Below are 13,266 nucleotides of genomic sequence, written 5' to 3' on the forward strand. Positions count from 1 at the left end.
TTTCCTTTCGTTTGATTTTGAATGATCACGGCTGATCATCCTTTTGTTATTTTTGAATCGACTTTACTTATATTTTTGGTTACAAAAAAATTCAAAGCATGTATTTTAAACCCGAAGACCGATTTTACTTATGTTTTTGTTACAAAGTAGGTACGAATCAGGTATTTTAAAACCGAAAAACCGGTTGGGACCCGAACCCAAAAGAACATTGGGTTATACCGGTTCTTTGAATATTTACTAACCCCAACCCGAACCAGTCCCGAACCAAACTTTCAAATAGGCTGATTTTGATAAAACCAAAACCCGATTGGGACCCGAATGCCCAGGCCTAAACTATATTTTGGATTTTATAAAATATAAAATTATAGATGTTAAATTTTTTTTTTTTAAATGTAACGCAAAAACAAATCATGCTGTAAAAAAATAAAAGTAACATTTTGAAAACTTAATTTAATAATTAAAAATCAGAACACTTAATACCATAACATAAAAAATATCATATATTGATAAAATTTACTAAAATAATATGATAGATACTACTATGTATCCAATTTACTAAAATAGTAGAGTTATATTTTTTAAACATAACAGTGTATTTACTTATAAAATCTGGAAAATAATAAAGTGATAGATGTTAAAGTATTATTTCTTAAACACAACATGGAAATATAAATTATCATAGACAAATATCCATCTACTGTATACTAAATAAACTTAAAAATGTATTGTATACAAATTGTAAAAAAAATTAAAGCTATACTAAACGAGATTATATATTTGATTATTTTAGATTATCATTTATGTATCGAACTCAAAAATATATTCATAAGTAAAAACAATCAATAAGAATATATATAAAAAGTCCCTATATAATAAAAATACAAATCACTATATATTAATAATAACGAATACAAAACTTTAGCAATAAGATTATAGAGTTATGACTTGGGAAATACCAGTCTTCGTCCACAATATATAACATTAAATATAAATCATTTATTTAAAACTTATATGATAATATTTAAATTATATATTTAAAAAATAAAAAAACTTATCCATCAATGTGCGGGTCAAACTCTAGTTTTGGATTATTAGACAGCTTTCTTGTTGTCTCTGCTAGATCTCTGGTTAGCAAATGATTAATCAAAATGGTGGGATCAGGATCATCTATATTTGTATAGAATGATCATTGACTTCCATCCACTTGTCTGAGACCAAAAAATAAAAACAACACAAGCTTTACCCGGACCTTACTGTGGATTCTTTCATCAATGCAACTTCGAGAACATAAAATTTACAGGCAATTCCAAACATGGTGGATCCTCAGGATGCAGAGTTTATTGAAATTATACCATTAAGTCGAGTTCAGACAGCTGACCAGGATGGATGGCATTTCACTAATAATGGGAGATACACTGTTAAATCTGGATATCAAGTGGAATGTGTATACCAGGTAGAAAAAGAACTTTGAAAGAATATGGTCCGTTGGTCACTGCCCTAAAGGCCTTTTGTTGGAAAGTTCGTTGCCCACCTAAAATGAAACATTTCTTATGGCAACTGATATCAGGATGTATAGCGGTTAAAGAAAAATTGAGAGCAAGAGGAATTCGAGGAGATACAACTTGTGTATGATGTGAAGCACCTGAAGGATCTAAAAATCATGTGTTTTTTGAATGTCCACCGGCGGTTCAGGTTTGGGCGTTCTCAGGGATCCCATCGAATCCAATTATTTTTCTTACTCATTTTTTCTTCACAAATATGAATCATTTATTTTGGAGAGTTTTCCCACATATGGAAGATCATCAATATGCATGGATTTTATGTACATATGGAAAGGAAAAAAATAATAATTTTTTTAGCAATTTGGATATTGATCCCAAAAATAACCTAAACTCGGCAGAAACAGAATCACTACTTTGGGCTGAGGCACAAGCCTCACTTACACAAGGGACTGATCAACATAGGCCGGTAGAGGAGTGAATATTACCGAGCATACAAGGTAGATGGTGTTTTACGGATGGATCGTGTAAAGCTCAAGAAAATTATTCTGGTCAAGGGTGGTATAGTACATTACCAGTTTTGATGGTTTAATGGGGGCGAGGAATGCACGAGCGAGTTAATCACCACTTCACTCAGAAGTGGAAGCTCTTATTTGGGCAATAAAATGTATGAAGAATTTAAGACAGTTTAATGTTACATTTGCAACGAATTATTCTCAATTAGTGAAAGATGGTTTCGGATATAGAAGAGTGGCCGGAATTTGCAAGTTATTTGGAAGACATCAAGATACTGAAAGAAAATTTTCACATCTCATAGATCATTTATATACCACGGACACATAATTTACGAGTGGGGAGCCTTGCACGTAGTGTAAGAAAACAATCGTCTTTTGTTGTCCACGTGAATGCGGAGTTGCCAGTTTGGTTTGCAGAATCTATATGAATTTGTTTTCATGTTGATGACAGAAAAAGAGTCTTCTGGTTATAGTAGGATTTAGGAAGAAAAGTTGTTTCATTGATTATCACAAACTGTTTGTTCACAAAAGTTATTAATAGGAGACTAGACATTATACTAAAGCTTCAATATGAAGTTGTAGAACAGCCAACCAAAGAGGGTTTCTTCTGGCTTCTGGGCTCTACTTGAACATGTTTGGTAGAGGTCTGACGGCCATGATGGCTTCCACCATTTCATCAGTGACAGCAGCTCGAGCCTTGCGGTGTCTCTCCACTATTTCTGTCAAAACATCAGTGAGTCGTTGCTTTACCGCTCCAGATTGCATTCTTCCTTCTCCATATTCCTGAAACACATGAAGACAGATGAATATTCTTTATTCTATGTAATGAATAATGATCTAATACCAAGAGCTAGAGAGGCAAGTGTAACATAACTTACCTTCTTTATGTGCTCAAGTTCAGTGTCATCATCTAGGAAGAAACTCAGGTACTTGAAAGGTATGTCTACCTGTGATATAGTAAAAGAAGAATACAAGAGATAAAGACTCAAGTTTGCTATAGCACCAAAACTGATAATATCAAGTATCAAGAACAATCTTGCAAGAATCAGTTACTTAAATAGTCAATTATACTTGACGAAAAATCTTTCTAAATTTCCAATGAGAGGAACCAATGCACATTTAGTAGTATATATCTAACTAAATAATATCCTTTCCTAACTTTCAGTTGCCCTATAACTACATGACTAACACTGGAACACAACTCATGTGAGTTGACACTATAAAGTGTAAAAGAAGAGAATTTGGTACCTCCAGATCTGCTCCAGCATTTTCTTGAGATGGCTTGATTCGTTTATCTGTTTGTGTTTCTTGTTCTGCTTATGTAATGGACATGATGATCTGCCTGATGATCCTGAGGAAGGTGAAGCGTTTAGTGTAGTATCTTTTTTGTTGTTGTTGTTTTCTCTGTATGATTTAGAAAACATGGCCACGGTTTTTAAGTGGAAGATCGTGTGGAATTGTTTGATGGTTCATTGGTCTTTGATTCTCTATAAAGTTTTGAGCTTTACTTGTCTTGTCTTCTTTTTTTTCTTACTGCCTTCAAACTGATGATGATGATGATCTTTGTTTCTTTATAAAGAATGTAAGATTTACAAATACATGATCATATGGAATTGCTTGTTGGCTAATTGCTCTTTGTTTCTTTATAAAATAAAAAAAAATCTGAGTTTTGGTTTTGATTAGCATTGCAGATTGGGTTTCAATCTTTTCAATCCTTTGTTAATACAGAGGCAACAAAGATGGATTGACCAGGCTTTGAGCTTGGAAGTGACCAAGCTTCATTCTCTTCACAGCAAACAAACGAACAGAAGCAGCTATCTATGCATGGAAAGAGAGGATTATAGAACAAGCAAGCAGTAGTAAGTGGTCATTAGTTAGAGATTCATTGTCTGAGATTAGTTTCATTGAATCGCTTATAAACAGGCTGGTCAGATTAAATCCAAATACTCTAATCTCCTTCAATGAAATTGTTTTATAATTTTTTTTTAAAAACCCATAATCAAAAGACTTGTAATAAACCACCTAAATGTTCAAATCTTTTTCTAAGTTTCTTAACTCACTTTTACACTTTAAAAACTATTAAAAAATAGTAATTAAGAGACCCTGTAAGGGGTTTAGGGAAAATAGTATTCTACTAAAGCATGGTATATATTAAAAATATTAGGATGCCTCGAGTCATAACCAAGAAGAGAAAGTACATAAACCTTCGTCCATGTTGGCTTCATGTTCCCTCACTCTCGTGTTTCCAATACGAACATAGAATGTTTGTTTACTGCCTAAATTTATAAAACTATACAGAAACCAGAGATGCGAGTGCGTTTCCCTTAACATCTGAAGTCCTTTTCGATCTTCAAACATAGAATAAGTCTAATATTTTTCATCTCTCACTCTCACTATGAAAAACTCATAAATTCGTATTATTTGTATCTAACTTAAGCATCTCCGTCATTTTCACGATGAGTATAGAAGAGGCAATTGCATGCTGCAGCTGGATATATATCAAAAGATCACCGTTGATCTCGCTTAAGCTAAACATACAGTGTTCCAATCTTCCAACAAAGCATATATGCCCAAGGGACCGAATGATAATATACCCAACAACTGCAATGCGGTACTAAAAGTAACAAAAACATATATATATATATATATATATTGTTATTATTGAATGTACGGTGCGTTATGGTCTGTAAACATTCAAAACCTTAATATATCTCAAAGACTCCTCAAGAGCTTCTTGACTCGCGCAAAAGCATCTCTCATTTTGGGAAAAAGATAATTCATGCATAATATCGACATAAAACATGTCATGACAACAATAAGCTAGTATTGTTAATCTCTGGAGTACTCCATAGTCTCCATTAAATTGAATGTTTTTAGGTTGGAGTTTTGGTCTAGTGATTTTAAATCTTAACTTTATTTTGAATTCAAAACTATGATTTTTTTATATTGGACAAGTAACAAGTTAAACTATCAGAAAACTGGCCTTTTCTTATGGATTGTTCATATTAAATTGTTTGTCCGGTTGGCTTTAACATGGATGGCCAAGGTTTGGTTATAAAATCATAAAATACTATCATTCATAATTCATGAAGGAAAGTGATTTTATTTAATCTCTTATTTTAAAGAAATGTATCGTTGACTTTAATTTTCTTTATGTAATTAAATACTACTCCCTCTGTTTCATAATAAGTGTCACTCTTACCTTATTTTCTTGTTACACAAAGAATGTCACTTTACAATTCCAATGTAAATTATACTAACTTTCAGCTGAAAATTAATTGCAAACTACATTGATTTTATAAATAATTTTATTTATCTAAAATACTATTGGTCAAAGAGGTATAATTAATTACAAGTTACATATATTTCAACAACTTTCTTAATCTGTGTGAAAAATGTCACAACGACACTCTTTAAGAAACGGAGGGAGTAAGATCCAAATCCCATTAATTTCTTAAATTTTTAAAATGATTTCAATATACACTCTTCTTGGTGTACGAAAAATATAAAAAAATGAAAAAAAAAATTCTCATCTGTCGCCATCAATGGTCCAACCTGTAATTCTCTTCATCATCACTCTGTCTCATAAATATTCAAATAACTTTGAGCTCAAAAAATCTCTTTCTCTTCTTTCAAAACCTTGAGCTTAAACTTTTGTGAGTTCCTATCTCCTTCACATGAACATGACTTTCATTACCACTTCATCACCACCACCACTAATCCCTCTCAAACCATATACAAGCTTCGATATAACAAGCAAAGTCAGTCCAAACGTCCTCCTAATAATCATAATCCTATCCATCATCTTCTTCATCTCCGGTCTCATCCATATCCTCGTCAAGTTCCTCCTCACGCCATCACTTCAAAATAGAGATGATTACTACGACAACAACAACGTTACTGCTTTTCAAGGCCAGCTTCAACAACTTTTCAACCTCCACGATTCAGGCGTCGAGCAATCACTAATCGACAAGTTACCTGTCTTTCATTACAAGTCCGTCATTGGTCTGAAGATTACATCCTTTGACTGTCCTGTTTGTCTCTCCGAGTTCGAAACAGAGGACAAGCTCAGGCTCTTGCCTAAATGCAGCCACGCCTTTCACGTTGACTGTATCGACACGTGGCTTCTCTCTCACTCTACATGTCCTCTTTGCAGATCGAATCTCCTCCTCTCTGACTTCTCATCTCTCCACAGTCCAAGCTCCTCGTATCTACTTGTTCTTGAGTCCGGAAGTGATCGAAGAAGCTCGAGAGACATGGTTCATGTTCCTGAGGCTAGTGATTATGGGTCGACCCGGTTTGGGTCGGGTCGTCAAACATGCGACCCGGATGGGGACTTGGTTGTTCCTTTAGAAGTTAAGCTAGGGAAGTTTAGGAACGTAGATCATGTAGGTGAAGGAAGTGACAACACCAACGACAAAATCATTAGTGGTAATAGCAATTTAGATGTTAGGAGGTGTTTTTCAATGGGGTCATATGAGTATATTGTGGACCAAGAAGCTACACTTAAAGTCCACGTTCCGACCAAGAAACAATCCGACAAAGAGGGTCCTTTACCTGGCCATAGAGCAGTTATGTCCGAATGCGGTTATGATCCTACGGTTAAGGGAATTGGGAAGAATGTTGTGGAAAGAGAGAGTTTTTCTTTGTCTAAAATTTGGCTAAGGGGTAAAAAGGAGAAGCAAAAGGGTACTAGTGTTAGAGATCAGGAATGTTCTTCGTTGTCATCCTCTTCTATCCGAATTCCAAACCAAATGAATCCTCCTGAGTCCAAGAATGGGATCGGCTACGATGAAGAGAATCAAAAGAGCGAAAATTCGGAATCTTTGGAGACGAAAACGCCATCTTTTGCTAGGAGGACCATGCTTTGGCTTGCAGGGAGACAAAACAAGGCTGTTCATCCTTCTACATCTAATGTCTAGTTTTCTTTTTTTTTGTTCGAGTTTTATTCTTACTTTACAAGTGTGTCTGTTGTGTGTGAAAAAATGTTAGTTTATTTAAGGGAGAAAGTTGATGATTAGTGGGGGATTGATTAATATATGTAGGGTTCTTACTTCTTTGGCACATTGAGAATTTGGTTCGTCTGTGCTGCCACCCATTGTTCTAATTCTTAATATACTTTTTCCTATAACATGGCCCTTCCTATGAAACTGAGAAGTAAGAAAATTCGTAAGAGAAATTAAATCCAAAAACAAAATTGATATCTTGATTTCTTGACTCTTTTGGGATATGTACCAATGTGCATATGGTACATGTCATGTGTAACATTTGAATCATCATGTAAGTATATATATGTATATAGGTGTTTAATGTCGAGTGTCGACCGCTTAAAGTTCTCTGCATTATTTGGTGAAGTTAATAAATGTCACGGGAAGAGTAGGGTTTGTATCATTGTATGTCCCCTAGTCGCTTTTTAGTATACATTTTGTGACAACATTTTTTTGAATAATTATCAGCCTTGGTCTATTTAAATTCTAATATCAATATATCACGAGTATTCATTGTCTTTCAACTCAAAAGTTATCGGCACAAAATGTGGTCACTCATCTCATGATATAATAGACTAACTAGAGATCGACCCGCACGCCCGTGCGGGTTTTAAGTTTTATTTTTTATAAATTGATATTTTGTTTATCATGATTAGTATTATATTTTATATGTGTCATAATATAATTAATTGTATAGATATTTTAATATTTTTAGGTTTCAATATATCATAATCGAACCCAAATCAAATAGGATAATATGATTATTTTTGGTTATCTGGTTATTTTTAGGTTTTCGCAGAGGTGTATTTTTCAAAAATATGTCACTATTTTTCTTTCATGTCAATATTAGAGCTGGAAAAAAAATCCAGATCTGAAGAACCGAATCGATTCCAATCCGAAAGAGTAGTATTAAATCCGAACCAAAATTGATTAAATATCTAAATTATTCAATGATATATAAAGAACAAAAATCGAATCTGATCCGAACCAAAGTATTTCGGATTTCCAAATGTCTCCGAAAAAGATTTATATACTTATACATATTAATTATTTTTAGATTTATGTATATAAAACATCCAGAATACATATGGTACTTTTTAGCTGGTTTAAATACTTGAAAATATATACAAATAGTCAAAAATAAATATTTAAAATAGTTATAATATAATCAAAACATCAAAAATATTTAAAATAATTATTGATTATCAATCCAAATATTAAAATCAAACCAATTTATATGTTAAGTTTATGTATTCTAACATATTTATTCAAATTTATATGTAATATATTATTTTGTTTATAGACTTTGAAAAATTTAAAGTATATAATGAATTTTAAAAAAATAGATAGGTTATCTGAACCCAACCCGAACCTGTAAAGATCCGAATATAATTTCGAACCGAAATTGAAAAATATCTGAATGAGCTACAATATTTGACCCTGGAAATCTGAAACCCAAACAGATCTAAACCGAACCCGAATGAATATCCAAAAGCCCACTCCTAGTCACTATTATATATCATATATAATAGTGACTAAACAAACCGACTGGTTTGTACTCAGCAATTCTCAATGTAATACATAATGTTCGGTTTTGAAAGATTCTTAAAGTTACAAAATTATTGACATATATTAGTTTTTGGTTTTTAGGTTACTCATATTTGAATTTGGTAATGGATTATACGAACTCTTTTTACAGTTTCGTTTTAAATGATTTCATGTGTATAGTAAGTTTGTGGTTATGTGAAATATGAATATGAGTCTAATTTTATGTTTATAGATTACTTAGATCATTAGAGATGGTTAGACGAAGGCAATTAGGTCCAGTTATAAACAAAACGTAGACCCATTATATTATTGTCTAAAAATGAAATGGGCTTTTCTAAGGCTTGCGTGAAATGAGTTGAATCATTTCTATACTTTTTAGCTGGTTTAAATACTTGAAAATATATACAAATAGTCAAAAATAAATATTTAAAATAGTTATAATATAATCAAAACATCAAAAATATTTAAAAATAATTATTGATTATCAATCCAAATATTAAAATCAAACCAATTTATATGTTAAGTTTATGTATTCTAACATATTTATTCAAATTTATATGTAATATATTATTTTGTTTATAGACTTTGAAAAATTTAAAGTATATAATGAATTTTTAAAAAATAGATAGGTTATCTGAACCCAACCCGAACCTGTAAAGATCCGAATATAATTTCGAACCGAAATTGAAAAATATCTGAATGAGCTACAATATTTGACCCTGGAAATCTGAAACCCAAACAGATCTAAACTGAACCCGAATGAATATCCAAAAGCCCACTCCTAGTCACTATTATATATCATATATAATAGTGACTAAACAAACCGACTGGTTTGTACTCAGCAATTCTCAATGTAATACATAATGTTCGGTTTTGAAAGATTCTTAAAGTTACAAAATTATTGACATATATTAGTTTTTGGTTTTTAGGTTACTCATATTTGAATTTGGTAATGGATTATACGAACTCTTTTTACAGTTTCGTTTTAAATGATTTCATGTGTATAGTAAGTTTGTGGTTATGTGAAATATGAATATGAGTCTAATTTTATGTTTATAGATTACTTAGATCATTAGAGATGGTTAGACGAAGGCAATTAGGTCCAGTTATAAACAAAACGTAGACCCATTATATTATTGTCTAAAAATGAAATGGGCTTTTCTAAGGCTTGCGTGAAATGAGTTGAATCATTTCTAAAATTCCTTTAATTAATACCAGTGGCAATCAACCGTAAATATTAAGATAAAGTGAGGGTTAGTTCTCCTTTGTACTTCACTTTTAATAAGATAGATTAGGTCACTTTTCACTTTCAATTTCCATTTCCATTTCCAACGCTCCATACAAGTTACCAGTAAAACACAAGCTTGTCAAAAAGCAAAAGAAAGTCAACACTTTTGTACAACTTCGGAAGCATTTTGCGGATTTTTAGCCATTTATTTCCAGCGATTAGCTTGTGGCCACGTTTGCTTCATAACCTTTGGCTCTGACCACGGTTTCATTTTTGAATGGGTTATGATAACGTGTATGTGATACTAATACCACGGCTGGACAGAATATCCGTTTTGATTCATTGCCCGTTGATTCGAACCGAAAAATCTAGATATATATAACTTTTACGAAGCAAAACATATATTAATATACATATTCATAAGAAAAATCAATCACAAATACTAATATATTAATAGTTTTTAGGAACAGTTATCAGATTTGATCAGTTATATCCATATATATATATATTTAAAGAATTATATATATAAGTTATATAAATATTATATTGTATACAAATTTTACAGTATTTTTATTTACTGAATTTATATAATTATTTATTAGAATTTTAAAAAGTAAATAAATTTTTTTTTTGTAATAAAATGTTATTATTTTATATTATTTTGGAATTTTTATTTATTTTCTAATTCTTTATATATTTTATAGATCGGATCGGATAATTGATTATCCGGACGAAATAGATCGGATCACAAATACCTTTAAAAACTTGAATATCTGATTCGTGTCCACCCCTAACTAGTAGAGTAAATAATGTTAAAGTTTAAGTCGTGGCTAAGCTTTTTCTATTAATAAAAAAATCCGTAAATTATAATATCTATTAATAAAAAATCCGTAAGTTATAATATCTATTTTCGCTCTTGTTTGTTCGCAATCATTTTAGGATATATAATATACCAAAACAATAAATCTTTTCCATGTATATGATGTATAACTAAATTTAAATGATATTAGCATAGATATATAGTATACTTTTAATATGAATATTTATTAAATTAAGTTTTTACTCATATGATTTTTTGATTATTTGCATATTTGTATAGCAAAATTTTACACCAACAAATTGTTTTCTAATGTGCGATGTTTAGTGGTTTCAATAATTTATAAAAATTAAAAAATAATAATGAAGATTTCAAAATTTAAATATTTACTTTTCAATATATGTTTAATGCAAATATCAAATATAAGTATGTATTTTCATATGATGTATAGTTTAATTTAAAGGATATATATGTGTGTATATATATATATATGTATATATATATATACACATAAACACCTATTAAAATAAAATTATTTATTCATATGGTTTTATAATCATTGTATCTTATTACATAAAAAAATGAACCTTGATCACAAAAGTTTATGTGAGACTTTTAACAGTTTAGTAATTTATACTCGTTTTGAAAATTCAAAACACAAAATATAAATTTTTTTTTTATTATATAACTAATGTAATTGTGTAATTTATTTTAATAATAAAGAATTAAACAAAAACAATAGAAAGTATACATATTGTTAGCAAATCTTTATTATTTAAAATCATTAATTTATATATATATATATATATATATATATATATATATATTAATTAGATTAGGTAATTCCGTAGGTTTTATTTAAGAAAATGATAGATAATAAATTTCATTTTGATAAATGAATGGTCTATAATAGATATACTATATAATCTAATATTTCCTAGCAATTTAATTTTGGACTAAAAAAATCTCGATTGATTTTCAAGCTGCCACATAAGCAAAATTAACATTCTAATTATGTGAACTCAGCATGACACTTTTTTAATTAGCACAAACTAAAAGTTATAACTTTTTAAATGTTTCTCCTTTAATATATAGGGGAAAACTAATGTCATATTCGTTTTTATATTTGGATACAACATCTATATGTAGCATTTGAATACAACATATGGATGTAGTATTCAAATATTGTTCTTGTTTTAATTTTATAATAACACTAGAATGTTACTAGTTAAAAGACTAAAATAATGTTCAATTAAATATGTTTATACTATATTTGTAAAACAATTATTATTATATATGAATCCATTTTAATTTTTGATATGAAAATTTGATTTTGCGATTTTGGCGAGAAATTTTGATTTTTATGTTGGCGGGATAATTCAATTTTATTGTTTTGGTGGAATTTTCATTTTTTCAGTTTTGGCTTTAAATTTAATTTTCCGATTTGGGAGAAAGCCCAATTTTGTTTTTTTGGCAAAAAAAGATTTGTTGTTTTCGTTGGGTAATCCAATTTTGCGGTTTTGAAGAAAAAAATTGCGGCTTTGGAGAAAAAACTCAATTTTATGATTTTTGCAGAAACATTATTTGTGGGGTTTGCAGAAAAACTGATTTTGCAGTTTTGACAAAAAAAAAATTGTGATTTTGGCTAAAAACTAGATTTGTTTTTTTGGTGGGACCACAATTTTATTATTTTGGTGGAAATTCGATTTTTTTTTATTTTGGTGAAATTTCTGATGTTGCTGTTTTGATAGAAAAATCTGATTTTGCGGTTTTGACAGGAAAACATAATTAGTGATTTTGGCAGATGAATCTAGTTATACAGTTTCTGTAGAAAAAAAAAAACAATTTTACGGTTTGTTGTGAAAATTCAATTTGTCAATTTGGTGAAATTTTTTTTTTTTTTTCATTTTGGCGAAATCTCTAGTTTTTTAGGCAGAAAAACTTAATTTTGTCATTGGCAAGAAAAACTTGATTTCACAGTTCTAACTCGTATTCGTATTGAAAGATTTTAAATATCTTGGATTCCGAGATGCAAATCTTGCATTCAAATTCCATACCTTATTGCAACTTAAATATCTATTATTCTATGTATTTCGAATTGTATATTTAAATGTAATATGTAGATGCTGGTAACAATAATATTGCATTTGGATCTGGATTGGGCATGGATATTTTACCCGATACCGAACTCGTATTCGAGTCCGACCCAAAAAATCCAAACTGAAATTCGAATTGAAGTAGTAAAATACCCAAAATTAAATTAAGAGAGATTGGATATCCGAACCCAAACGGATAATATCCAAACTTGAATGGATATCGGAAGATAACCGAACGTATGTATACTTAACCTTATATTTCTAGTTTATTTTTTTCATTGTATTCAAAATATTTATATTGATGTTGCACATGACTCAAAATAAGATAATATACTTATAGTTATAGACAAAATAATTTGCTACTCACTTAAAATACATATCAAACTCTTGATTCTTGCATTAACAAAAGTTGCACCCAAAATTTCAAAACAACAATTAAATTAGTGTCTTTATATTTTAAAAGTTTTATATCCAAACGTATTAATAGTTTAATATATTAAAAATTATAACTAGTTAAGTTAAAAGTATATTTTTAAATTCTAAAAAACTTTAAATGAAGAATTTGACTTTTTAAC

General features: G+C 30.1%; 1 protein-coding gene and 1 long non-coding RNA gene across 2 annotated transcripts; both read left to right on the forward strand.

Moving 5' to 3' along the window:
* The first annotated feature begins 826 nt into the window (after positions 1–826).
* On the forward strand, positions 827–4,073 carry LOC130496689 (uncharacterized). Its single transcript, XR_008935865.1, has 2 exons — positions 827–1,453; positions 1,568–4,073. It is a non-coding gene; the product is annotated as an uncharacterized LOC130496689 (long non-coding RNA).
* A 1,475-nt stretch (positions 4,074–5,548) lies between these two features.
* LOC108809633 (putative RING-H2 finger protein ATL49) lies at positions 5,549–7,052 on the forward strand. Its single transcript, XM_018581783.2, has one exon. It carries the CDS (start codon positions 5,692–5,694, stop codon positions 6,934–6,936), a length of 1,245 nt encoding a protein of 414 aa, XP_018437285.1. The 5' UTR covers positions 5,549–5,691; the 3' UTR covers positions 6,937–7,052.
* The last annotated feature ends 6,214 nt before the right edge of the window (positions 7,053–13,266 follow it).

The sequence above is a fragment of the Raphanus sativus genome, chromosome 6 (assembly GCF_000801105.2).
Source record: "Raphanus sativus cultivar WK10039 chromosome 6, ASM80110v3, whole genome shotgun sequence".
In the NCBI taxonomy this organism is placed as follows: Eukaryota; Viridiplantae; Streptophyta; class Magnoliopsida; order Brassicales; family Brassicaceae; genus Raphanus; species Raphanus sativus.